Source organism: Trichomonas vaginalis, chromosome II, assembly GCF_026262505.1.
Source record: "Trichomonas vaginalis G3 chromosome II, whole genome shotgun sequence".
Taxonomy (NCBI): Eukaryota; Parabasalia; order Trichomonadida; family Trichomonadidae; genus Trichomonas; species Trichomonas vaginalis.
The window spans coordinates 16,655,543-16,683,497 of record NC_067204.1 but is presented as its reverse complement, the minus strand read 5'-3'; the positions used below and the strand labels follow the sequence as shown (position 1 = coordinate 16,683,497).

General features: G+C 34.1%; 7 protein-coding genes across 7 annotated transcripts, besides 3 other annotated features; 3 read left to right on the top strand and 4 right to left on the bottom strand.

Moving 5' to 3' along the window:
• Positions 1–457: 457 nt before the first annotated feature.
• Positions 458–499: a mobile genetic element.
• Positions 500–1,346: 847 nt separating this feature from the next.
• On the top strand, positions 1,347–8,745 carry TVAGG3_0556780 (SEL-1-like protein family; the record flags this gene model as incomplete). Its single annotated transcript, XM_001326095.1, has 1 exon — positions 1,352–8,686. The coding sequence occupies one exon, from the start codon at positions 1,352–1,354 to the stop codon at positions 8,684–8,686; it is 7,335 nt and encodes a 2,444-aa protein (XP_001326130.1).
• A 1,862-nt stretch (positions 8,746–10,607) lies between these two features.
• Positions 10,608–11,879, top strand: TVAGG3_0556770 (Ankyrin repeat family; the record flags this gene model as incomplete). The annotated part of the gene is made up of 1 exon (XM_001326096.2): positions 10,608–11,852. One exon carries the CDS (start codon positions 10,608–10,610, stop codon positions 11,850–11,852), a length of 1,245 nt encoding a protein of 414 aa, XP_001326131.1.
• A 392-nt stretch (positions 11,880–12,271) lies between these two features.
• On the bottom strand, positions 12,272–14,450 carry TVAGG3_0556760 (COPII-coated vesicle budding; the record flags this gene model as incomplete). Its single annotated transcript, XM_001326097.1, has 1 exon — positions 12,276–14,444. One exon carries the CDS (start codon positions 14,442–14,444, stop codon positions 12,276–12,278), a length of 2,169 nt encoding a protein of 722 aa, XP_001326132.1.
• A 367-nt stretch (positions 14,451–14,817) lies between these two features.
• Positions 14,818–16,030, bottom strand: TVAGG3_0556750 (uncharacterized protein; the record flags this gene model as incomplete). The annotated part of the gene is made up of 1 exon (XM_001326098.2): positions 15,131–16,030. The coding sequence occupies one exon, from the start codon at positions 16,028–16,030 to the stop codon at positions 15,131–15,133; it is 900 nt and encodes a 299-aa protein (XP_001326133.1).
• A 473-nt stretch (positions 16,031–16,503) lies between these two features.
• On the top strand, positions 16,504–20,227 carry TVAGG3_0556740 (uncharacterized protein; the record flags this gene model as incomplete). Its single annotated transcript, XM_001326099.1, has 1 exon — positions 16,532–19,969. One exon carries the CDS (start codon positions 16,532–16,534, stop codon positions 19,967–19,969), a length of 3,438 nt encoding a protein of 1,145 aa, XP_001326134.1.
• Positions 20,228–21,009: 782 nt separating this feature from the next.
• Positions 21,010–23,455, bottom strand: TVAGG3_0556730 (calponin-homology domain, CH-domain family; the record flags this gene model as incomplete). The annotated part of the gene is made up of 1 exon (XM_001326100.2): positions 21,110–23,443. One exon carries the CDS (start codon positions 23,441–23,443, stop codon positions 21,110–21,112), a length of 2,334 nt encoding a protein of 777 aa, XP_001326135.1.
• Positions 23,456–23,809: 354 nt separating this feature from the next.
• Positions 23,810–26,872, bottom strand: TVAGG3_0556720 (uncharacterized protein; the record flags this gene model as incomplete). The annotated part of the gene is made up of 1 exon (XM_001326101.1): positions 24,259–26,646. One exon carries the CDS (start codon positions 26,644–26,646, stop codon positions 24,259–24,261), a length of 2,388 nt encoding a protein of 795 aa, XP_001326136.1.
• Positions 26,873–26,875: 3 nt separating this feature from the next.
• Positions 26,876–26,956: a mobile genetic element.
• Positions 26,957–27,108: 152 nt separating this feature from the next.
• Positions 27,109–27,909: a mobile genetic element.
• Between the last annotated feature and the right edge of the window lie 46 nt (positions 27,910–27,955).

Below are 27,955 nucleotides of genomic sequence, written 5' to 3'. Positions count from 1 at the left end.
AATAGCTTTTGTGAATACTTTTGAGAACTCTTCTCAAAGATCATGATTCAAATATATTAAGGAGCCAAAATATTAGAGATGAGTTCACAATCAAAATTTTCTCACTTTTCTTCCAAATTGACATCCTTACTCACCACTTTCAAGTTTTTCATACATATATCTTACCCATTCATTTGGAATACGAGGTCTCGAGTTTTCGTTCATTTTTTTTACTTTACAAAACTGTTTATTTTCAGAATTTTTAAATTTGAAAAAATCCATTCTATATCTGATAAATAATATATTATTTTTCAATCAAAATATTTTGATTATCATCTCAAAAGTGTTCTCAAAACCTAGTTTTTCTTATTTTGGATAATCTTAATATTTATATTATTATAAACTAATTGAACACCATATGTTTTTGTATACTTTTACAAAAAAATTGATAGATTTGTGATACTTCCCCCGACGATAGAATTGAATAGCTTACATTTTGACAGAACTTAATATGGAACAAAATAATATTAATATATCTTTCTACGTTTAATGATGAAAAGAGAAAGAGGAGTAAAAAGAGGAAAGAGAAAAGAAAGAGAGAAAGAGAGAGAGAGAAAAAAAAAAAAGAGAAAGAAAGAAAAAAAAGGACGGCGATAATTTTGTATTGTTTTGTTATTCGGCCGAATGGCGGCTACTTCGTACCCGCCATTCGGCCCCAAAAATGGCGTATTATTCTATTTTTAAACGGTCATGGCGTAAAACCGTCGCATCCCTAGTTGAAATGTTAATAAATGACAGAATATGGCAATGTCCAATTAAATGACTCAATATTGGATAATAAAAAAGTTATTCTCATTTTGTGTTTTTATTAAAAGGTAAGTTCAAACAATATGCACAAAATACTAGTTTATCGTATATGGGACATTATACGATGATGGTTGCGCTATTATCATGTTGACAAAAAGTAATTGTTATTTGGACGATGAGTTTGCAAAGATTGGCTATCGATGCCATGGTTACTCATACGTAATAATTATAAAATTTAGACTAATGATCGCAAACGATGCAACTGATTTCGAAAATATGTTATTATGAAGAAATTTCTTTTGCAATATTGCTTAATTTTTAAATTCGATACTAAATGGCATGATTATATTAATTATCCGAACGAATAACCTTGATATGTGAAGAAGAATTACGACTTTTGAATGAATTCCGTTAGACGATGTAATAAATGTCACTTTTGATAAAATTTTGCAATTTTTACATCTGAGTTTAAAAAATTATCATCATAAGTTTGCTGCTTCTGAGAAACGATTTGAAAAATTGAATACAGAAATTTAGACTCAATTTTACACTATTGATTTTCCAGATGTCTGATGGGGACCCTAATCTAGAAAATATCCCATCAGATCCATATCAATTGTACCTTCTAGCTCGAAAATATGAGGAAGGTGACGAAAATACCGAAAAAGATTTGGATAAATCTGTAAAATATTATAAGATTTGTGTAAAAGCAAATGAAGCACACGCCAAACATCGTCTTGGATTATTATATATGAAAGGAATTGGTGTTAAAAAGAAAACACAAAAAGGCTGCGAATTAATAAAACAATCAGCAGAACAAAACAACGAAGATGCCTACCCAGATTACGCAGATTTACTTCTACATGGAATTCACTTCAAAGAAAACAAACAACTCGCGTTAAATTATTACAGATTATCAGCTGAAAACGGAAATGTAGAAGCTATGTTTCAAATTGGTATGATGCTGAAAAATGGTATCGGTGTAGAACAAAATTATCCCGAAGCTTTGAAATACTATAAGATGGGCGCTGAAAAAGGTGATCCATTGAGTCAAAACAACTATGCTTTGATGTTAAAGCAAGGTTTAGGCACGAAAAAGAACAAAGCAGAAGCAATCAAATACTTTTTACTTGCAGCAAATCAAAACGAACCTAATGCGCAAAATTCTTACGGTATTTGCCTCAAAAATGGCTATGGAGTTCCAAAAAACGCTCGTTTAGCTGCCAAATACTTCCAAATGGCCGCTGAGCAAGGAAATCCTGAAGGACAAAACAACTACGCGTGGATGTTAAAAAATGGTTGCGGAATTGAAAAGGATTCAAAGAAAGCTGTCGAATACTACAAACTCTCTGCCGAACAGATGAACACAAACGGCATGAACAACCTCGCTACAATGCTTTGCGCAGGAATTGGTGTCGAACAAAATATTGAAGAAGCGGCACAACTGTTCAAGCAATCAGCGGATCAAGGTAATCAATATGCACAAAACAACTACGGATATATGCTTGATAATGGTATAGGAGTTGAGCGCGATATAGTTTTGGCATCAAAATATTATAAATTATCTGCATCGGCAGGGAATAATGACGCTGAATTTAATCTCGCCTTACTATTTAAGAATGGTTCTGGTATTCCTATGAATAAATACGAGGCTGCAAGATACATGAAATTATCAGCTGATTCAGGAAACGCAGATGCAAGGTTTACGTATGGTAATATGCTTCAGTCCGGTGAAGGATGCACGAAGGATGAAAGGATAGCCGAAGAATACATTCAGTTAGCTGTAAATGAATCTGCTGATTCAAGATTCATCTCACATGGTGTATTTGCGTCTGGTCCTGGGTTGTCACAACAGAAAGAAGCCATAAGAGGTGTCAAATGGTCACACGATACTGGTAATACTGAAAGAAAAATTAGATTTGAAGAAATTCCTCTTAAAGAAGGCGAAATACATCAAGATCTTCCACAAGCAGCATCATATATGAAGAATGCTGCTGATAATGGTCATATAGAGGCTTCCAGAGAATATGCCAATATGATAATGAAAGGAGAAGGCGTAGAACAAGACTTAAGTGAAGCAGAAAAATATTTCAGAACAGCTGCTGACCAAGACGATACAGAAAGCCAAGTTTCTCTCGGTAAATTATTATTAACAGATGACGAACCAAGCAGACAAGAAGAAGGTAAGCAATATCTTCTCAAAGCCAGCTCAAGAAACAATTCAGAAGCTTACTTCGAGCTTTCCAAGACGAGAGATATTAAATCTCAAGAATATCTTCTCAAAGCAGTCGAACTTGGTAATCAATATGCTATTGTTGAGTACGCCAAGCAATGCCAAGCAGGAGAAATCCAAGGAAAGACACCAGAAGAAGCAATCAAATTATTCAAAGAAGCAGCAGACCAAGGAAATGCAGAAGGAGCATACAAATATGGTATGTATCTTAAAGAGAAAGGCGAATATCCAGAAGCAGCCAAATATTTCGGAATTGCAGCAAATTTGAATCATATCGAAGGCCAATACGAACTTGCATCAGCATTAAATGCAGGAAGAGGTGTTGACTTCGATGGCGAAGAAGCCCAGTACTATTTCAAAGAAGCTGCTGATCAAGAACACAATATTTCCCAATTTTTGTATGGTTTGTTGATGGATACAGGATGTGGTGGCGAAGTTGACCAGGATGAGTCAACAAAATACGTGTTGATGGCTGCAGGTAATGGAAATGAAGAAGCAAGAGACCATTTGCACGTAATAAGAGAATGCCACAAAGAAAACAAAGTCAACGAAATCGCTTTACAAAAATTAAGTGACCTTGGAAATGTATTGGCGAAATTAATGCTCGGAAAACTTTATGCAAGCCAAATAAGAGAAAAACCTGAACTAAAAGATGAAGCCATTAAATTACTCAAAGAAGCTTGCGATCACAATATTCCTGAAGCTTTTTACGAATTGGGAAAGTTACTTTACAATTTAGCAAAAAGTGACAAAGAAAAAGAAGAAGCCAAAGAACTTTTACAAAAAGCAGCTGATATGGGTGATGAAAATGCCATTGCCTTGTTGAAGCAGATACGCCAGGACGAGGAGAAGAAGAGAAAACAAGCAGAAGCATTAGAAAAAAAGAAATTCATGGAAGAACAAAGAAAAGCAGAAGCAGCAAGAAGAGCAGAAGCAAAGAAACTCGCGGATCAAAAGAAAAAGGAAGAAATGGAAAAGAAGAAAGAACAGGAGAAACAAGCTGCTCAACAACTCGATGAATTAAGAAAGAAAATGGCTGAAGAACAAAAACAAAAAGAGGAAGAAGAAAAAATTAAAGCTGAACAAGAAAAACTAAAGAAATTACAACAAAAGGAAAAAGAAAATGAAGAAGAAGACGAAGAAGAAGAGGAAGAAGATGAAAATGATGTTCGTGTTGTTAAAATAGAACAAAATAACAAGAAATCAAATGAAAGCCAATACGATGAAGAAGAAGAATATGATGATAATGATGTAAAAAGACTTTCTGAAATTGATAGTGAGAAAACTACTTCGAAATCAATGGATTTGTTGAATACTGATGTAGAATATGGTGATGAAAGTTACGAAATACAAGTAACTGAATACGAAGAAGAAGACGAAATCGAAAAACAACAAAATAAGAAGAAAGAAAATACTAAAAATAATGATTCTGAAGAAGAAGATGAAGAAGATAACAACGAAATTAAAGTCATAAATCAAAATAAAGAAGAAAAACAAAAGAAGGATAAAAGTGATGAAGAAGAAGACGAAGAAGATAATGAAGAAATCAAAGTCATCACTGAAAAACAAGAAGAACAACTACATAAAGATAAAGATTCTGAAGAAGAAGATGAAGAAGATAATGATGAAATCAAAGTTGTTGAAAAAAAATCATCAAGTAAGAAAGAAAGTGATGAATCAGAAGAAGAAGATAATGATGAAATTAAAGTTATCAATGAAAATGATGTAGAAAAACAACAAAATAATAAAGAAAGCGATGAATCAGAAGAAGAAGATAATAATGATATTAAGGTTATAAATCAAAAGGAAAAGAAAGAAGAGAATAAAGAAAGTGATAATGAAGAAGAAGAACAAAGTCAAAGTGTAATAATTGAAGAACAAAACAAACAAGAAGATTCAAAGAAAGAAATGAATGAAAATGATTCTGATTATGATGATTATTCTGATAATGACGAATCAAAGTTGAAAGAAAATGAAGAGGCTAAAAAGAAAGCCGAAGAAGAAGCTCGTTTAAAGGCCGAAGAAGAAGCAAGAAAGAAAGCTGAAGAAGAAGCCAGATTAAAAGCTGAAGAAGAAGCCAGATTAAAAGCTGAAGAAGAAGCCAGATTAAAAGCTGAGGAAGAAGCCAGATTAAAGGCTGAGGAAGAAGCAAGACTTAAGGCTGAAGAAGAAGCTCGTTTGAAAGCCGAAGAAGAAGCAAGGCTCAAAGCTGAAGAAGAAGCAAGACTTAAGGCTGAAGAAGAAGCCAGATTAAAAGCCGAAGAAGAAGCAAGAAAGAAAGCTGAAGAAGAAGCTCGTATCAAAGCTGAAGAAGAAGCAAGGCTCAAAGCTGAAGAAGAGGCCAGAAAGAAAGCTGAGGAAGAAGCAAGACTCAAAGCCGAAGAAGAAGCAAGACTTAAGGCTGAAGAAGAAGCTCGGTTAAAGGCCGAAGAAGAAGCTCGGTTAAAGGCCGAAGAAGAAGCTCGTTTGAAAGCTGAAGAAGAAGCCAGATTAAAAGCTGAGGAAGAAGCAAGAAAGAAAGCCGAAGAAGAAGCTCGTATCAAAGCTGAGGAAGAAGCAAGAAAGAAAGCCGAAGAAGAAGCTCGTATCAAAGCTGAGGAAGAAGCAAGAAAGAAAGCTGAGGAAGAAGCTCGTTTGAAAGCTGAAGAAGAAGCCAGACTCAAAGCCGAAGAAGAAGCAAGACTTAAGGCTGAAGAAGAAGCTCGGTTAAAGGCCGAAGAAGAAGCTCGTTTGAAAGCTGAAGAAGAAGCCAGACTCAAGGCTGAAGAAGAAGCCAGATTAAAAGCTGAAGAAGAAGCTCGTATCAAAGCTGAAGAAGAAGCTCGTATCAAAGCTGAAGAAGAGGCCAGAAAGAAGGCTGAAGAAGAAGCTCGTTTAAAGGCCGAAGAAGAAGCAAGAAAGAAAGCCGAAGAAGAAGCAAGGCTCAAAGCTGAAGAAGAAGCAAGAAAGAAAGCTGAAGAAGAAGCCAGAAAGAAGGCTGAAGAAGAAGCCAGATTAAAAGCTGAAAAAGAAGCTCGTATCAAAGCCGAAGAAGAAGCCAGACTCAAAGCTGAGGAAGAAGCAAGAAAGAAAGCCGAAGAAGAAGCTCGTATCAAAGCTGAGGAAGAAGCAAGAAAGAAAGCCGAAGAAGAAGCTCGTATCAAAGCTGAGGAAGAAGCAAGAAAGAAAGCCGAAGAAGAAGCTCGTATCAAAGCTGAGGAAGAAGCTCGTATCAAAGCTGAGGAAGAAGCCAGAAAGAAAGCCGAAGAAGAAGCTCGTTTAAAGGCCGAAGAAGAAGCTCGTTTGAAAGCTGAGGAAGAAGCCAGACTCAAAGCTGAGGAAGAAGCAAGAAAGAAAGCTGAGGAAGAAGCAAGAAAGAAAGCTGAAGAAGAAGCTCGTTTGAAAGCTGAAGAAACCAATTCTCAAAAAGGTTCTGATGGAAATCAAGGCCAAGAAAGTGAAACAGTTAAGTCAAGAGATGTTGATTTCGATTTCCAACCAGAACAAGAAGAAAAGACATCTCCAGAGAAATCGAAGAAGCCTAAAAAGATGTCACACAAATCGGCGAAAGCATTCAAAGACGAAGAAGAGAAAAAGAACTATGAGCGAGATTTAAGAAGACAACGCAGAGAACAGGCTCGTCTTGAGAAAGAACGAGAACAAGAACTTCTTAAAGAGCAAGAAAGGCGTATGAAAGAAGAAGAGGAAGAACTCGAAAAACTCAGGCAACAACAAGAAGAACAAGCCAAATTAGAGAAAAAACGTCTTGAAAAGCAGAAAGAACTTGATGAAATTGAGCGACAAAAGAAGAAAGAAGAAGAACGACTTCGAAAGGAAGAAGAAGAGAAAAAGAAAGAAGAAGAGCGAATTGCAAATCTTAAGAAACGTGAAGAAGAGCAGAAACTTGAAGATGAAGAACGATTGAAACAAATGCAATCTCTTTCACGTGAAGAACGAAGAAGACTGCGTGAAGAACAACGACTTGCTAAGAAACATGCGGATGAAGAAGCAGCAAAGAAAGCAGAAGAAGAACGAATCAAACGAGAACAAGAAGAAAAACTTGAATCAGAACGACACCAAAAAGAAGAAGAAACTAAAAAGAAACAAAAACAAAAAGAAGAAGAAGATAAAAAGAAGAAAGAAGAGGAAGATAAATCGAACAACTCCGATGATGCAGAAGAAGAAATTGATCCAAATGGATCTCCATTCGAAAACATTTCTTTCGATGCATCAAACTTATCAATCACACAAGACATCAACATGCAACCAGAAATCACCGCAGAAACACGCTCCATGGAAATCGAAAAAGTCCACCGACGAGCAGCTAATAGTGGTGATTCTGGTGCACAAGTCAAACTTGCAATTATCAAATTGAACAGTGGTGAACGGCAAGAAGCATTAGATTTGTTGCGAATTGCAGCAGAAAACGACAACGAAGCTGCAGAATTCATGCTTAAAAAGTTCTCACAAGAAGATTGTGATGACGAACAAGCGATGCGAGAAACAGCAGAATATTTCAGGAAACTGGCCGATGATGACAACGACATCGATGCACAATATATCTTTGGTTTCATGGCACAACACGGTTATGGTATGGAACAAGACAACGAGATGGCCGAACGATATTTGCGTATGTCCGCCGATAACGGCAACAGCGAAGCACAATATAACATTGCAGTTATGTTAGAAGAAGGTGATGGTGTTAACAAAGACATCAGTGAAGCTGCCAAATACTATAAAATGGCCGCCGACAATGGTAACTTTTTAGCACAGTTCAACTATGGTTTGTTACTTCAGAAAGGTCAAGGTGTTGCTAAAGATTTAGAACGTGCGGCATATTACACTAAACTCTGTGCCGACATTGGTGATGCAGAAGGTCAAAACAACTACGGCATCATTCTGAAAAACGGCTTAGGTGTTAAAAAAGACGTTATTTTAGCCGCAAAATATTTCAAGATGTCAGCAGATCAAGGTAATGCCTTAGGCATGAACAACTACGCATTGATGTGTTGTTCAGGAATTGGTGTTCGAAGGAACTACGACACCGCCGCTAAATATTTCAAGATGGCTGCCGAGAAAGGCAACATTTACTCATTGAACAACATCGGTTTGATGCTTCGAAAAGGCACAGGAATGGATAAAGATCCAGTTGCCGCCGCGCAATACTTCGAGAAAGCAGCCATTTCAGGAGAAGTTGATGCTATGTACAACCTTGCAACCATGTACTACAACGGCGAAGGAATCAAACGTGACCGAAGGAAAGCAGTCCAACTTATCAAGATGGCGGCCGACCGAGGAAATGTTAAAGCGATTGTTCAATTCGCAAGTTTCTGCAAACACGGAAAACTTGTTAAACAGAATCTTGAAGAAGCAGCTAAATACTACCGAATGGCTACACAAAAAGACTCTGCGAAAGGAGAGTTGATGTACGGGCTTATGCTTAAGAATGGTACAGGTGTTGACCAGAATCTTGATAAAGCAGCAAAGCATCTTAAACATTCAGCCGATAAAGGAAATGCAGACGCGATGATGTATTACGCCCAAATGGCACAGAAAGGTCAAGGTACTAAGAAGGATCTTGTCCAAGCAGCATTTTACTACAAGATGGCCGCCGATAAAGGAAACACGCGAGCATTGTCAGCATATGAGAAACTTTATGCAGTTCTCGTCGAAAACAAGATGATTTAATATATATTTATTTTTTATTTTTTAATTTGTATATATTTGTTTTTTGTTTATTAAAATGTCTAATATTATGATAGCAATAACTCAATCTTTATTTGTTTGGACGGCGAAATCAAATTCCTTGAATTTAGAAACACATAAAACTAAGCTTGGTATTTGAAAAAAAATGTTATCAATGAGTAAAATAAAAACAACAAATCAAATGGTACTAAAACCAACGTGCAGGTAGACTCAAAGTTGAGTGAAATATGATTTGTGATTTACACTAATTGCTGATTAGGTAATCGATTCTTATAATCAAAGTTAGAGAATAGTTCAACAAATCTGATATCTTTTTCTGTTTCTTTGATAAAATTAGTATATGCTATCAGACTGTCATCATTAATTGCAGTAAATACCTTTAAAACTTGAACAATTAATACAGAATTGGATCAAACTTTTCTAAATATCATAAAAATAAGCATAATCTGTAAGCTGTCAAAGTAAGATCCGCAATGTCTTCACCTAAACCGTATATATATAACCCATGAATGGAAAAACTAATGATAGATGAGGTTTTTCAAAAAAGTTTTTTTTTAATTTTATTTTCATTTTCTGTCAATTCTTTAAAACAAAATTTTATAGGAGCGTGAATATTATGCAAAACGATCAATCTATTAGATATCTAATCTGCTCCATTTGTCAAATAATGAATGGGAAGAAGTCTACAAATCGGAATACTCTCAGGAAATTTATTCTGAAAACCAAAAATACTTAAATAAAACCGGCAACTTTTATGTCTGCAGAGTCTATTTTTGCAAACTTGGTGAAGAAGGAGTTATTATTCTTAATTCACCAGATCTTAAGTCACTTATTTCTACAAATACCTTCGAAAACTCATCACGAAATGGCCAAGGTGGATCTATTTACATCGAACAAGGTTAAAGTTCCATTCAAAAAGTTTGCAGTTTTGGATCTAAATCGACAGGCACTGGATCGTTTTGCCTTATTTATTTATCAGATGATCCTACAAAAATCAATGAAGTTCATGATTCATCGATAACATATAGCAACCGAGGAGATCGAAGATCATCTGATACACTTCTTTTATTTTGTGGAAATAATTCATTTTTACAAAACAACATCACAAGAAATTATGGCCAAACTCATACAGCTTTTGAAATAGGATCAGGACAAGGAACTTCTTCAATAAAATATTCAATTATTGATGAAAACTATGCAAACTCCAGAATTTGTTGGACAGGATACAAACAAACAACAAAATATGACAGCATTGTTTTCATAAACAACACTGTTTCTACTCCTACTGGTACTCCTTCAATGATTTTATGTTATGAGTGTGCTGCTACTTTAGAAAACTGTTTCATTGCAAATAACAAACAAAATGGTCAATATTTGTTTGGAGCTTCTAGTTCAGGAGGTTCAATTACAGTATCTAATTCATATATTGATAATACAAAAAAATTATATAATCCAAATGATAATGTAATAATTTATGAAAACAAAAAAGTTTCACTTGAACTTCATCTTCTTTCAACAGAACTATGCCAAATAGGTAACTATTTTGTTAAAGTTGACAAAGGTAATAAAATTCTATTCACGGAGCTTATTCGTCTTCAAGATTTTGAAGAATCTATTGCTTCTCTTACTTTTTAATTTTTTTTTTGTGTGCGCGCGCATTTATATTTGATATATTTATGTTTAATGGAAATTAATAATGAGAAGATTTGGAATTTCAAATAGAAAATATCTAAATTTCTTTGAAAAATGTGTATATATAGTCAGCACTTTAATTCAAATATGATGCACTGAGCAATTTCAATGAGAATATCAAAATTTATGGAAAAAATATTTGAAGACGATCAGAAAATAATTATTGGAAAATTTGAGCGAATATTTGGCAAATTTGAAATCAAAAATAAAAATGAGTAATGGCAACTATGAAAAGAAAATAATGTCTATCATTGAAGAAGATGATGCAGATCTCTTAAAAAAGCATATTCGTGTCCCTGTTAATGAATCAGAATCATTTCTTTTCCTAGATAATAGAAAAATTCAATTTCATTTTCATGCTGCAAAGTATAACGCGTTTGAATGTTTCATATACTTCATCGAGATATGTAAATTCGATTTTGACAAAGCAGACGAGTTCAACATAAAACCAATACACGTTGCTGCAAGATATGGATCAACTGAAATTGTATCATACTTATTATCAAAATATCAATCTACAGGCAAACTTAAAGCACTCTTCGAAGAAGAATACAAAACTTCAGCAGATTCTGAGAAGAAAATTCTTTATGCTGCATCATTTAGTGGAATATCAGATACATTCAAACTTTTCTCTCTATATGGCTTTGAATACAATAGATTCCAGAAAGCGAATAAAAACGCTATTACACAAATTTGCAAGAAACTATTGATTTGTGGCGATTCAGTTGTGAAAGCACTCATTTACTTCATCAACTGTATTGGAGAAGTTGATAAAAACTCTGATAACTCTCCATTAATTATTGGAATTATAAACAGATTAGATATTGATACGATCAAGCTACTTATGAAGTATTCTGATATCAATTACTACACATCTGAAGGAAAGAATGCATTCACATCTGCATGTTACACTGTTCAGCCAGAAATCACAAGAATACTCATTAGAAAGATCAAATACATCAACCCTCCGAAAGGTACGACAACAACTGCTGCTGCACCATATTATTCGTCTTTCCAAAGCATTTGCATGCTTAAAGACCCTGAAACAACAAAAATTGCTTTCGAGAGGTTTAATAAAGAACTGAGAGACTCATTCTTTACACCAAGTCCTCAACAGTCATACCCAATAGGTGAAATATTGAGTGATTTAAAGTTTAATAAGGTTATCATTGATTTTATTGATATTCTTTTGAAGAATGGTTATCCTCTAGAGTCTCCACAAGATAACACATCAATACCTTCTCTCTTGATGGTTTTCTTAAACTCACCTTTCCCGAACGCAGATGTTTTCGAATACCTCCTCCTGAAGGGTGCAAATCCAAATGTAAGATTGAATTTTGCAAACAAGAATCAAACGATTACCGAATATTTACGTAATACTTACAACTTACAATTCCATAATCTATATTTAAAGTACAAAGACACTCTTTTGAAAGAAAAACCTGATAGTGATTAATATGATTAAGTAAAAATTAATTTTACTAACTTTTACATATGTTTTTTTCTTTAATTTTTTAAATCAAAACTTAATTATTATTTTTCATCTCTAATTTCAACTTCAGATTGTATTAGTTTGTGGATTGGTAGCTATTGACAAGATAGATAATTCATTTAAAATGAAATCAAAAAAAATTATAACATCTAAAAAGACTTTTACATATAATATTGGTTCCTAATTTCCATGTGTCAATATATAGATGATTGTGATCAGTGTAATGGCACATTATTCAAAAAAAATTCAAATAATTTTTATCGTAAAGTAATTTTTATTTGAGTAGATGTGTACTGTCGCGAACAGTATCTACTAGTCATTATAAATTCTTATGATTGTGAAAAATTAAAAAATAAAATCTAAAAAAAAAGATTACATTTATAAGATTTATTTAGATAGTTGACGTAATCTGTCGACGAATGAACCGTAATCACCCGAATCTGTGTCAAGGGAATTTGCAGATTTCTTTGCTTCAAGCTGTAGAGGTGGTGGATTGACAGCAGTAAGTAAGTAGCGAGATAATGATGAATCTTGGTCGCAAACAATAAATTGTGGAGCTGGGAATCTCAAATCGGCAAAATTCTTGGCGTCAGCTTGAGATTTCTCGAGAATTAACTTGAGATCTTCGTGTCCTGGCTGTTCATGAATGTTTTGGTTTCTCCAGGAAGCGACATCTCTTCCGCAACAGACAACAACCCTTGAGAAGCAAGTGAGTACTAAAATCCATTGCGGATCGAGGGAATCTTGGCTCAAAGGCATTTCTTCGACCTCTTTTCCGAGGCAATACCTACGTAATATTGGAACAAGTAATAATGCGCTGTCGTTTGGATCTAATATATTAAATGTGCATCTTATTGATGCTGTAAGATCTGGAGTTGTATTTTGGCCGGTGAATACTTTAAGTCTACGAAGATAAAAGATTAATTGTGGAATTCCGATAGTATTTTGATTGAAATTAGCTCCAGGAGCGTATTTCTTGCAGAATTCAACGATAGAGCTATCAACTTCGTCGATTACCTTGCGAACAGTCTCAGATCTGATCTTAAACATCGCAAGTCTTCCGAGTAATGAGATTCCAGCCTCTTGGTTGAATCCTGTAAGCTGGCTTGAGAGATTGTCGTCGAAGGAAACTGCTGCTGTTGTGACTCTTAAGTGGGTTTTTCCTGTTACGAAATATCTGTAACGGCATAATAATTGGATGAAACATTTTTCACCGTTCACTCCACCTTTTGAGTCTAAGAAAATGCCAAGGGAAGTACCTCTTCTCAGGCCAACAATTCTCCATTGATCTGTACCGCTAAGTCCGACTTTGTTGTTAATTGAGAAGAAATTATTTACAGGAGGGTTGGCAATGCCACATCCGATCATTCCTGTAACATTCAGATGCGAAGAACCGTTTATAGTAACGATTGCTTCGCTTCCTGAGTACGGAGCTTCACGCTGGAAGTATCTGACGACAGTTTCAATTAAATCTGCATCAGCCCAACCTTCGCCGATCGTATGGAAGCCACCTGTCGCTGTTACTAACGGTTCTACTTCGTGGAAACCTGTTTCTTCGAATGAAGCCGCGATATAATTTACGGAAATATTTGAACTGTTGGCTCTATTGCCAAGTTCTGTGAAGAACTTCAATGATTCTTCAGTAAGCTTTGATTTGGAAATATCTGATAACTGTCTGACATTTTTAATTCTCTCTAATTCTGCCATTGCGCCTGGACCATGAGTTATTGGGCCACCACTGAATACGATGACATGGCCACCTGTTTTCGGAAATGTTGCTTCGATTATTCCGACGGCCATATGTATAGCAGCGCCTGTACATCTTTTAACTCTGTTTCCTTTCGGAATTGGATATGGATCTGGATTTAGTTGGTCGATAATTGTGTTCAGCATCTGTTCGGCATCTTTAAGAGGTGCAATAAAACGATTGGGAATGCCTGTGGAAATTGGATTAATTTTCAAAAATTTCTTTAATTCTTCGGCTGTGTAGACTTTTGTGCCATTGAAAATGGAAATGTGAGGTGTTTCCTCAAAGTAAACTTCGTGGACGGAAATAATTGTTCCAAATGAAATAAAACCAACTAATGCGTTATTTGGAATGCAGGCGAGAGTTTGTAAGAGCAAATTCTTCAACTGTTGATGCTGTTTCTCTGTGCAGCATACATCAACAACAAAGAAGTAAACAGGAGGAACTGGATTTTCATTTTCTTCGATTAGATATTCAACTGTTGTATTTTCTGGAGAAAGCTCTGCAGGAACATTGTTCTGATCGATTTTTGTATAGTTTAATGGAAGTGGAGCTCTCTGTTTGCAAAGTGGGCAAATCCATGTTTTTGATTGCGGATCAATTGTAGAAAATGGGTTGATGATACCCTTGCAATTTGGGCAAAGACATGGCTGATAGTTTAAAATTTGTTCTTGAGAACGTAATTCTTTTAATGGCGTGTAGACGCAGCCAAATGGAATTCCAGTTGTATCCAAGCTGCTCTTGGATGTTGGAATTGAGTTCCATGAAAAACGAATTGGATTATATTGATTGGGTTGTTCTGTTTCCATCGAAAATAAAAAATTAAAAAAATTTTGATCGGAAAAGAGAAAATCGCAAAAATTTTGTCATTCATGTTTTAATCAAGAAATAGAATGAACTCAGTTACATTGTATGATCTTTCAACTAAATTCTGTTCTAATTTTGAAATGAGCATTAATTTCGATTTCAATAAAACGACTTTCTATAAAATATCTAAAAAATCTATGTTTTTATTGCTGTTGTGGCATTTACTAATATTATTTATCGTCAGATACCTTTTTGGCTTTGTTATCCAACAGAGAATTTATCATCTCTAATAAAAATTGCTAAGAACGGCTTTTATATGTATTGATCCTTTATTAATTTTAACAGAGATCAGATATTTAGCAGGTTCAAGATGGTCATTTCTTCAAGCATAATAGAGCGGAGTTCATCCAGAAAAAATCTTTGTTTCTCTGTTTCGGTCATTTTAAATAAGAGATTTCACGAAAATGAGATTAACATATTCACGTGTTTCATAGCACACATTTTCTCTTTACAAGGTTAATGAACACTATTAATGCTTTAGAGTTTGACATTTGTTTGCAGATATTTGATACTTTGATGTTAATAACCGAAGCAGATTGAATGATTAAAAAACAACCAAACATATAGTTTAATAAAAGTTAAGTAAGCAACAAACAACTAATAAAATAAAGAAATTATCATTTTCTTATTACGACTTTTTCTTCAGACGACTTCTCAGCTCTCGAATTAATGGATCCGACTCTGTATATTGGCCAGTTGAGAGCAATTGTCGAATCTGGTCATCAATAACATTAGGTTCTCCTTCAAAGACAGATTCCTCTAGAGAATCGCCAGACATTGACAATATTTCCATAGGCTCATCAATTTCGTGAACAACTATCGGGATATCATATGGTTCGTTGCTATATCCTGCATTATATAGGAAGTTATTGTAAGAATTGATTGGATCTTTCTTCCTCTCTTCCTCTTCTTTCTTCTTTCGTTGCATTTCAGCATTGATCTTTTCAAGATCTTTTTGTTTTCTTTTAACTTCTTTATCAATTGCCATCTGTTTAACTTTTTTGAGTAATGCTTCATATGTGTCCTTAACTCGTTTGTATTTCTTCTTTAAATCTAATTTGATTTCTCTCTGTTGACTAACTAAGCGTAAATATTCATTCTTTTTAGTTTCTAATGCTGCAATTTCACTATGTAATTGTGTTTCTAAATCTTCTTCAGCCCTTTTTTGTATCTCAAGATTTTCATCTTTCTTCAGTTGTGACATTTTTTGTTGGGAGAGTCTTTCTAGCTTATCATGAAGTTCATTGTTCTCTAATTCGAGATCCGATATTCTTGCCATTATTTCTCTTTTTGAATCTTCTGCTTTTTTAATAAGCTGATCATAATCATTTTGCATTTCAGCTTTTTTCTGTGGTAGGTTTGCATTTTTCCTCTCTTGAAGAACTCTTTGTTTCTTTTCTTCAAATAAATCTGAGTATAATCGATTGATTTCTTCAGAAAATCTTAGCTTTTTGATCTCTATGGCTGTTAAGTTCTTGTCGACATGTTTCTTCTTAACTGGATCACCGCGCACCGGGATACGCGACATCTATTTTAAACGTACACTTCTCAAAATCAAATTTAGTATTCTTCTTATTATCTTAATATATATATAGGTGTTTATATCGGAAATTTGTTTTTCATGCCTTAAATGCTCAGATATGAAATCAAAACTGATCAAACTTAAGTATTCCTTATATGTACTATTGTATTGAACTTTTACGGCGATGAGGTATAATTACCATATACCTTTTCACGATATAAAAAATTTGGTATTATTCCAGCTCAATTTAGTAATATTGTGAAGAATAACTGATAGAGAAGTTAGATTATATGCAATTACAGTATTTCATCATGTTAAATCAATGAAGTATTAATTTTATAGTCTCATATTGCGAAGTAATTAAAAATCAGTTATGTTCTTTGCAGGAGTCCTTATATGTTGCATTAGATTATAACTCAGATATAATATTGATCTAAGATTGGAGAAATCAATTTTTCATTGTTGGTGCGAAGATAAATAAACATATTTTTCAAATCAGGATTTCAAATGAATCCTGATGTCCAATCGCTGAAGATGGAAAATGAAGAACTGAAAGATACAATAGATAAGCAAGCAAAGATTATATTAGAATACAAAGATAAGATAGATTTGCTTACTGACGGATCTTATGTTCCAAGAGAAAATTTAGTGCAAGCACATGACAAAGTAAAGCTCTTAGAAGATGAAAATAGAGACTTAATGTTCAAAATTCAAGAATTACAAAGCAAAAACGAATCGTTAAATACTAAAATATCAACTCTCGAGCAACAATACGACAGACAGCAATTCATGACGCAAGCAAAAGAGAAAGAAGCTGCAATTAAAGATGAAAGGATCGATCAACACAAGAAACAAATCAGAGATTACGAAGCATTTAAAGTTAAGGTGCAACAAGATCAAATTGTATTCATTTCTGAAAAGCGCGAATTGCAAGATACAGTAACAAGATACTCATCACATATCGAAGATATCGATAGAGCCTTAAAAGAATTAATGAATGCAAATAAAGACTTAAGCGATGCATTAGCACAACGCAACAATGTCATACAGCAACTTGAAAACAGAGTTTCTGAGGATTCAGCTAAAATTGATTTACTTCAAAACGAATTAAATGAAAAGAATGGCCATATCAGTGATAACTCAATGCGTTCTAAAGACCAAGTCTCTATGAAGAATACTGCAAACATTGCTCAGCTACAGAAGCAATTGATTGAGGCCAGAAATAAAATTGCACAATTAAACGCAAGTCTTGAAGAAGTAAAGAAAGATGCAGAAAGAGCATATGCCCTTCAATCAGCTCTCGAAAGTAAGACCAGAGAATTAAATTTGACAAAACAAAAACTTGATCAAAGAGAATTAGAATTAATTTCAGACAGAGATTCAAGGAAAGAACTAGATATGCGTATAAACAGATATAGAGAACAAATAGAAGAACTTGTCGCTCAAGGAAATGATCAATATTTGCAATTTAATCAACAAGTTGATTTTTACAAGAGAAATGCTGTGGAAGAATCCGAAGAAAGAGAGAAAATCCAAAAGAAATATGAAGCAAAGAGACAAGAATTATCAGAATTGAAAAAAGAAATGGCTAAATATGAGTCAAAACAATATGGTCTTAAAGAAGCAGCAAGTGAAAACAGAGCATTGAAGTCAATGCTTTCACAAAGACAAGCAGCAATTGCAGATTACATTTTCCGAATTGGTATTTACGAAAGAATCATTGCTGCTTTGGAATTGGAACTTCCTTCTTCATTTGATTTTGATAAGTTTGCTAAAACTGTTTTCAATGATGTTGATGATCAAAAAGCAACTGTTGCAGATGCAAATGCTGTTAAAATCATGAGAAAAGCTATCAGTAAACAACAGAATAAAGATTCTTCAATTAATATTGTCGTTGATCATGAGTCAACAATGCAACCTCCAAAAGATATAATTGCAAGGCCATTCTCTAATCAATCAATGACAAGATCACAACCATTACCTCCTTTGGATACAGGTGTTACATTCCCTAATGAGAATGAAAAGACTTTGTTCTCATTCTCAACTAAATTCACTGATAAAGATACAACATTGCGTATGTCATCTGATGATTTATCATCACCAAGAAGTAAGAGAAGTAAAACATATGTTCTTACTTCAGATGTTGGAATTCAATTCGATGGAGCTGCTCCTCATCACGAATCCCCTGATTTATCATCGTTGTCAGAGAATGATGATGATCAATTACGCACTTTGCAAAGAGAATTGAAAGATGTCTATGCTAGATTGGATCTTTATAAATCTGAATTGGATAGAGCAAGGAAACAAAATGAAATTTACTTGCAAAACATTAGTGACTTGAAGCAAAACAAATCTTCACTTGATTCATATAGAACTGAACAACCACTTCCATCATCTTCCAATAGAACCGAAACAGGTACTAAATCATCATCTAAAACTGCTGAAACTCCTGATGAATTCGAGCAAACACCAATCAAATCTTTACCACCACAAAGATTGTCAACATTGGATCAAAGCAATGGTGAAAACTTAACAGATAATGACCTCAGTCAAGGCTCTAATAACTTAGGAATGATGTCTGTCGAAGTCAGTGAAACAGATACAGCTGTTGACAACCTTAGTAAAGAGTTCCTTTTGCCAATAAAGAAGAGAGGCAAACAGAGAATTGTTCAAACTCCATTAGATACTATTAATGAAGATGATGAACAAGGAAGAATTCCTCTCCAAGACACAAGAAGAAGGATAAGTTATGATGTTCCACAAATTAATCTTAAGTTTGATTTACCACGAGAAGTTTTCCAAAGAAGACCACATAAAACATTGGCTTCCGAAATTTGTACAATGTTTAAACCTGAAAACGAAATAACAATTGAAGCAATGAAATGGAATGTTGTTTCTTCGTTTGACAGTGAAATTGAAGAAATAGACTATCCATTGCATAAATATATGCAAGCAAAGAAAGCTGATGTTGTTTGTGCTATGAAGAAAGATGAATATTTAATTCATAAAGCGCAAATATTAAATCATGCTGCAACTGTTGAAAAACTTCAAAGAAAAGCCAGTACAAGGAAACATAAGATGTCGGATCTTAATGATAAACTTAAGAACCAAGAAGGAATACAGCAGAACTTGAATAATACAATAGAAACTCTTAAAACAGAATTGGCAAACCAAAGACAAGAATTCCAAGAAAGACTGCTTCAGATGAGAACAGAAACTGATAGATTCTTGGAATTACAAGTTGGAGAGATGAAGAGAGCTCAAGAATTCGATAACAAAGAAGAACTTAGATCTGAAATGAAGAAATCAGAGGAATTGATAGAAGTTTCTCGTTTGTTAACTCAACTTAAGAATGATAAGAGACAGCTTGAAATATCATTGGAAGAAAGCAGAGAAACCAGTCGTTACATGCAAAGAAGAAACATGGAATTAAGTGATCAAGTCAGGAAGTTAGAAAGCCAAAATGAAGAAATGAAATCTAAAACAGAACAACCAAGTCCTAATACAGATTTCCAGAAATACGCGAAGAAACTCAAGGAAAGACTAAAGAACTTAGAGGAGAAACATAAGACTTTAGAGAAAGAAAATGAGGAACTGAAAAGAAAGAAATCAACAAGAATGGATATTTATGGTGTTGAATTGGTTGAAAAACCTGTTGATGAACTTAAATCGCCAAGAAGGTCAATGAGTTCAACAGGTGATCTACAAGAAGAAAAGCAAGATTCTGTGAAAGTTAGGAAGATGCAAATTCAAATGGAAGAAATGACTATTAAAAATGGAGAATTGCAAGTTTTACTTGCAAGAGCGCAGGAAAATATAAAGAAGCTGCAGAAATTATTATCTCAAAAAGAAGAAACATTAGCTCAAAAACAGCAGCAATGTGCTTTACTAAAACAACAAGTTTTAGCTAAGCAAAAGAAAATTGATGATCTTATAGCAAAGTAAAAATATTTTTGTTTGTTACTATCTAAATTTTTATATATTCGATCGTTAGGATCTGTATATTCTCTTGAATTCAAGTCGAAAAAAAGTAAAGGTACAGTCACTTCCTTCCAACCAAAATTATGGCCTGAAACTCTGGCTAGAGACTATACATAGCGTATATATGTAGATGTTTGAGCTTGGAGAAAATCGGCTAATACAATCTTGAGTTATATTATCCCCACGAATTATCTACAGAATTTACTTATATATCGACACGAGACGATTCAATACAAGAAGTAGAAAAGTAGTTATTTTTTAATAGAAAAGTGACAAAATTTATGAATTCAAAAAATGGATTACCGAAAGGATACAAATCCCTTCAAGATTTTTTGCTTCATTATCACAAATATAGTTACATGTCACCAAGTTCAGAAAATAATTCATCCAAATCAATAAATTCTGCCAATTTGAAAAATATTAAACCTCCAGAGTGTACAGCCGAGAATTTCAAGACTCAAATCACTATGTCGCAAGTTCCAGAAGAATCTCCTGAAACTATTTCTCTTCGAGGAAGAAATTTCTACGAAAGATCTTCAAAATCAGATATTAATCCATTACTTTTGATGGACCCTTCCGAAGTTGCTTTTTGAATGATGAAATGTTCAATATCTACCTTGGGAAAAAAGTTTTCTTTGAAAATATTTTGAAAATTTTCAATACAGTGCTCTACTATAGCCCTTGAGCACCAAATGGCAATCCTGAATGCAGGTTTATTTATATGTGCAAAATTTATGTACTTATAGCCTTAAATACGCAAGATTTTTACAAATCTTATTGCTCTCGGCTTTGCTATTACCATTAGCTCATCTCATGTCTAAAAACTTAATTATTGTTCATAAACTATTTCCGAAGTTTCTTATATTTCAAATAATTTTGTTATATAGTTGGAGCAAAACTAAATAGATAAAGCATGAATCCTAATACCGATAAAAATATTCAGACATTCTATTATTAATGATAGATTTTCAAAAATTAATTTTAATAGTTTTTTTCATTTCTTCTTTTTGATTGAAATAAATGTTTTTTATTCGTTTTTTATCTCTTTTTTTAATACAATCCTCGGATCCATTTAATTTTTTTACTTAAATCAAAAATAAAAAATTACTTCTTTGGCTTAGGATATTTGCTCATCAAGCCAGCCAAGAAGTTCTTGATGTTATTCTCATTACCATTCATGAAGTCGTCCTTTGAAATGTGGTTCTTTCCAGCTGTCAAATTCTTTGAATCGAAATATTTGATGGCTTCATCCAAATTAGGATTCTGGAACTTCAAGAGTGCTGGTTTAACAGGCTTGACTTCGATCTCATCACCTGTCATGCTCTTGATGAGTTTGATCAAGTTTGTTCCGTCCTTGAAGTCTGTTGCGATGTTTGAAACTTCAACGCCCATCAAAGAAAGCCAACCATTGATATCATTACCGGAAGACTTTGGTGATTTCTCTTTAGTCTTTTCTTCTTTGCCTTTGTCTTTTCCGAAGAGTTTCTTGAAGAATCCTCCTCCTGATGGTTTAGGAACTTCGTTAAGCTTTGGATCTTTCTCTTTCTTCTCCTTCTTTTCTTCCTTCTTCTTCTCTTCTTTGCCTGGACGTGGTGTTCCAGCTTCATTCTTCGTGTAAACAGGAACTCCTGGCTGATTTACCTTGCGAAGTTTAGGCATTCCTGCGCCCAATCCTGGCATCGGCATTCCTGGTCCCATTCCTGGCATTGGTGGCCTCCTTGCTCTGCCACCTCCCCCTGCAACAGGTGAAGAGAATTGGTCTGGAATTCCGGCCATTGCGGCTGGACGCATGACAGGAGACTCTGCTGGTTTAGGACGCTCTGGTTCCTTTGGAGAAACGTCTTTGAGGGAAGGACGTTTGACGAAGACAGTGTTTCTTCTTGTGCGGCGGAATGCTGTTGGGAAGTTGAGCATGTCTGAATTGACACAGACTTCATCGGTAGTTAAGACTGGCTTTGGAGGAGGAAGTACTTCGTTTTCTGTTGGTTTTGGTGCTTCTTTGTTTTCCTCTTCTTCTTTTGTTGGTTCTGGTGTTTCTTTCTTCTCTTCTTCCTCTTTCTTTGGAAGGTTGAATGAAGCTCTTGGTTTCTCTTCTTTCTTCGGTTCTGGTTTGAATGCTGGCTTTGGCTTTTCTTCCTCTACTTCCTTTGGCTTCTCTTCTTCCTCTTTCTTCGGTTCTGGTTTTGGTTCTTCTTTAGGAACTGGTTTAAGAGCTGGTTTGATGACTGGTTTCTCTTCTTCCTCCTTCTTAGGAACTGGACGTAATGGTGGTCTTGAAATTGGCTTTTCCTCTTCTTCCTTCTTTGGCTCTTCTTTCTTCGGTTCTGGCTTTGGAACTGGTTTTGGTTCTGGCTTTGGTTCTTCTTTTGGAACTGGTTTAAGAGCTGGTTTCGAAATTGGCTTTTCTGGTTCGACTTTTTTCTTCGGTTCTTCCTTTGGTACTGGTCTGAGAGCTGGTTTTATGACTAGTTTCTCTTCTTCAACTTCCTTCTTTGGCTCTTCCTTAGGAACAGGACGTAATGCTGGTCTTGTAACTGGTTTTTCTTCCTCTTTTGGGGGCTCTTCGGCGAATGTAGGTTGTGGTTTTGTAGGAGATGTATTTCTGTGTCCAGGAGGATTGCATGAAATCTTTGCTGATGGATTAAGAGCATTTTGATGGGCAAGGTTGCTTTGTGCAAAGGCAAGTCTTGCTTTGAATGAATTTGGTTTGTCTGAATCTGATGATTTTGGAGAGATTTCTCTTGGAGATCCTCTTGAAATTGGTCTACTGTTAGTATCAGCGGCTTTAGGAGTTATTGGCTTTCCAGCGATAGCGGCCTGAGCTGCTAAAATGCTTTCAGCTGCGCGTTTTGGTGCTATTGTATTTGATCTGTGCTTATTCATCATGGGACGGGAGACAAAATCGGATCTACTGATTGTTGCATCCTCCTCAGCTGGTTTCGACTGGGCTGCTGGTGAAGGCTTCGAATTTGATGTTGGCGAAGGAGGCTTTGCCAGATGAGTAGTTTCAACTGAAGATGTCTTTTCTGGCTTTGGCTTATGGGCTGGCGCTGGGGCAGCTGCAGCTGATGATTTAGGACTTGGCAATTTTTGTGCCGGTTTTGCAGAAGGTTTCGCGTTTGCATTATCTTTCTTGACTTGGTCAATGGTATATTGGCCAGCAAGTCTATTTACAAATTGGACAATTTTTTGCATATTCGACTGATTAATATCTGTTTCTTGCAATCTATCCCATTTTGGCATAAGTTTATGATTTAAAATTGCTTCTAGGGCATCGTTAATTGTTTCATAATTGGCATCCTTCTCGTCAGTAAGTAATTGTATAACAATATTTAAGTTTTGAACATCTTGGAATGCAGTTCCAATATGAGTAAAACTACCACCTTTTATTGCTAAGAATTGTTGGAGCCATTTAGTTGCTTTCTGTTGCTCCGCCATTGATGCTGACGGAAAAAAAATGAAAATCCTTTCAATTTTTTTCAAATTGGATCGTTTTGTGCGGGGCAATTTGTCCGTGCAGGGCGCATTTTGAGTAGACAAATTATCATATTATTTTTGAGTTATGAAATACATTTGACACAATGGATAATTTAATATGTTAGATTTTTTACAATAGCTAGAAAACAGTATTTTGTTCAATATATTTGGCATAAATATTTTTGGCAAAATTATTCAAAAGAATTCGATAACTTTCTTCAAAAATAGTCAGATTCATTCTTTAGGAAGAATTAAATTCCTTAGAAGTTATGCTTTTTATAAAAATAAAAAAATGTAAAAAAATTTTTTTTGATGGAAACGAAATATATGCAAACATTATTTAATGAATGAAACAAGAAAGAACACAACTTATTAGGTGTTATCTTATGCAATTTCATATTATTTCCGAATAATTAATTTCTCACTCTAATTTTTTTCATGATTTCAAATAGTTTACTAGTCCAAACATGTGAGTATGGCGTACCATGAATTTGAGATATCCTATTAGCCGGTGATAGATAGTTTTTTTATGAGAAATCCAAATGATTAGCGCAGTGAATCGACTAACACTATTATTTATAATGAGCATAGAGGAACTTACTCATCCCGAGAATTTTATGGGCATTGAATTAGAAAAATGAAATCAGATTCAATCTAAAATTGATAAGAAAAAATCTCATAAAGGATTAGTTATTGAAGGAGAAGCCTTGAACAAAAATAGCAAATTAGGAGAGTTATATAATATAATAACAAAACTTTTAAAACATTTTATAAAATTATTTCAGATATGCAACAAAAAGAGAAGCATTGGCCTTTCTGCTATAATTAAATGAGATGTTAAATATTACGTGTGCGAGTTCCTGCGCAGAATCGTATTTCTTTCCAAATTCAGATAAAATTTCAACTGGAAACTCATTAATAATGTTTTCACTACCTATAATTACGAATTTAGCCGATTCAAGGAAAATTGTCTCTGTTTTGATCGGTTCTTTACAACCATAAACATATTCTCTTCCTGAATCGCGTAAATGAGACAAATAATCACGTACGACAAATGGCTCATTAATATTTGACTTAATCGCGTTGTTTGCAGCTGTAAATTGGACTGATCCGTCGTCATGAATAATACAGACTCTAATAAATCCTTTTTGTGAGACAGTAAGCATTGAACTCTGAAGAGAAGCAATAGTCATTGACGATTCTTTGTACGTTTCTGTTGATCCAACGACTTCCATTACCTTTTCGGATATATTATCCAAAATGTCACCGTCAATATAGTCTTTATGCTTGTTAACTAGTGAGTTAAGGAGACTACTAGCATCATGAGTGGCTTTTCTATCTTCGTGAGCGTGAATAATTCCGAAGAAAGATAAATCTTGGGAAAGTGACATTTTTACGTAAGGAATATCGTAGTATTGTGTTGATATTCCTTTGTAAGACATATAGCATGTCTTTTCTGTCGTTTGTAAGATACATGAACTTGATGTTGCGAAAATATCCAAAAATATTATCTGTAACCTTGAAGAATCGCCTGTAATATTTGATTCTGTACCAGAGATATTCAAAACTTCGAGGTTTGGGAAGTGTGAAAGGTCAATTGTATCATTAAACTCGAAATTTCCACTTAAGTTCAAATTTTTAAGGGAATTCGAACTGTATTGGATAGGTAAATTAGAAATGGAGTTAAATGAGAGGTCGAGTTCTGTCAAATCAGGAAGATTTGATGGCAAGTCTTTTAACAAGTTTCTGGATATGTTAAGATGAGTTAGTGTTGATGGTAATTCTGGAATCATCTTTAATTCGTTGTTAGAAACGTTTAATTTGATCAAATTCGGAATAACAGGGATATTTGACAGTTTATTGTTGGGACATGACAAATAAACTAAGTCATTAAGGGAAGAAACCGATGGAGGAAGTTCCGATAAACCACAACTTGCGAGATGAAGATATTCAATGGTTTGTGCAAGTTCTGGAAGGAATTCAATGTGATTATAGTTGAGATTTAGGAATATTAATCCTGAATCAACTATTTTTGCAGGAATTGTTGTTAATTTATTGAATGATAAATTTAAATCCATCAAAGACTCGAAAGTAAAGATTTCTTCAGGTATTTCTGTGAGTTGGTTGTATGATAGATCAAGTGTTGATAGATTTGGACAGAAAATTGTTGGATCTATTGAAGAAATTAAATTTGATTTCGCATTGAAGTCTCTGATTTGATTTGACTTGAGTTTTGGAAGTTCTGTGAGTTTGTTGTGATGTATAAAGAACTCTACAAGGTCTGGTGTCTCGGAAGGAGGTATTTCTTCCACTAAATTATTCGAAATGTCAAAAATTTGAATAGAAAGTGGTAATTGAGGGACTTTCGTAATTTTATTCATTGAAAAGTCCATGTGGACAATGTATGGGAGCTGAGAAAAGTCTTGCGGCAAAGATGTCAAACAATTATCAGAAATTAAGAGAACTGAAAGGGATCTAGGTAACTGAGGGATTGATGTAATGAAGTTATGAGATAAATCAACTCTTCTAAGTCTTGGAGTTAGTTTAGCTAAATTTGGAACTTCTCGTAACATATTATATGATAAATCAAGAGTTTCTAGCATTCTAAAGTATGAATCTTGTGATATGGACTCGATTATATTATTCTGTAAAGAAAGTTTGATCAAATTATTAAGTTTTGCATTTAATGTCTGAATTCGATTTGAATCCATTGATAGAGTTGTTAATTTTGCATTAAAATGGGGTATTTCTGTAAATAAGTTTCTTCCTAAATCAAGATTTTCTAAGGGAAGATCAGTATATACGTATTCTTTTAATTTGTTTCCGAATAATACTGCTGATTTTAGATTTTTAAGTGCCTCAAACTGAACAGGAAGCTTTTCAAGGTTGTTATATGATAAATCAATGAATTCTAGTAAAGAATACGTCGAAATTGCATCAATCATTTCTTGCGGAATCATTGAAAGTCCATTTTTAGCTAGAGATAAGCTTGTTATACGTCCGAATTTCGGAGGAAGACTTCGTATTGCATTACCATTTAATATGACTTGCTGTAATTTACCATTTGATGGGACTTTTATTGTTATTTGAGTAATTCCTTGGTTAATGAGTTTGTACTGGCGTGAGTTTGGATCGATTGTGGGAACTGATTCTTCAATTCCCATTCAAATGTAAGACTAATCAAAAATCTTTGTAACAAAAGAAAATTCTTATAATGTGATATACTTATATATAATTTGAAATTCTTGAAATTTGTAATATTCAGAGAATTGTCATTATACAAGTCTGTGAACCCGACTGATATCAGATGAAATCAGTAGCTCATACAGTTAGTAGTAGAATTAACTTATGATCAAAAACATATTGAAAATAAACAAATGCAAAAACAATGCTGAATAAATGCAATTATTTTTATCATTTTTTTATTTTTAAAATTTTCTTTCAGTTTTACAAAAAATTTAAAGCTATAGAAATATTCATTTTTGATTATACTATTTATATTTATAATTTCAAGGAAAATTTTATTTTTGAAGCCGCGGTATTCGTTTCAATTTTTTTTTGAGAGTCCAAGATAAGGTTGATTTGTCAAATTGAATTTTTTTTCTGATAAATGTCATTTTTAAAAAGGCAAACCCAAATTTTAGCTAAAAGTGACAGGAAAAAAAAACGTTTAGTATTAAAAAAAAAGACCGATGAGAGCTTCGTTCGAAATATAGAGGGAACTGAGAATGCGCAACCATTCTCAGGGAATATTGGATGCTATTCCCGTTCCCTCTGTATGGAAAATTGAGGTTTTCAAAGGGAGTTAAAATAATATCAAATTTATGCTAATTTACTTCAAAATACAAAAGTATTTGACAGCTAAAATTAGTTACTTTAGCAAGCCTATCAATACCCTTTTACGATTATTGCTACTTTTTCGAAATAAAAGTAAAAACAAATTTATACTAATTTACTTCAAAATACAAAAGTATTTGACAGCTAAAATTAGTTACTTTAGCAAGCCTATCAATACCCTTTTACGATTATTGCTACTTTTTCGAAATAAAATAAATTTATTATCAAAAACCTTTTTTTTCTTAGTAAAAATAAACGAAATTTTTTACCTTATGAACTTTTGATGGAAATATGCAAATTTAAAATAATAAAGAAAGCCGCGAGCGAAGCGATCGGCTTAGTTCGAAGATTTTGATTCAAATCTTTGCTGATCTGTAATTCGCGGAAGCCGCGAGCGAATCGAGCGGCTTAGGTCTAAGATTTTGATTCAAATCTTTGCTTATATTCCTTAAATTCTTTATGAAACTCGCAACAGTTCCATAAAAAATTTTAAATTCTAAACTGTCGAAATTACCGATCGGTAATCACACCCTTCACGGGTGTGTCGCTTTTTACAAGCGTGTCACTTTTAGCTAAAATTACCCCTACTCTTTTTAAAAATCGGACGGTAAATATAGATCCAATATCATATAACAA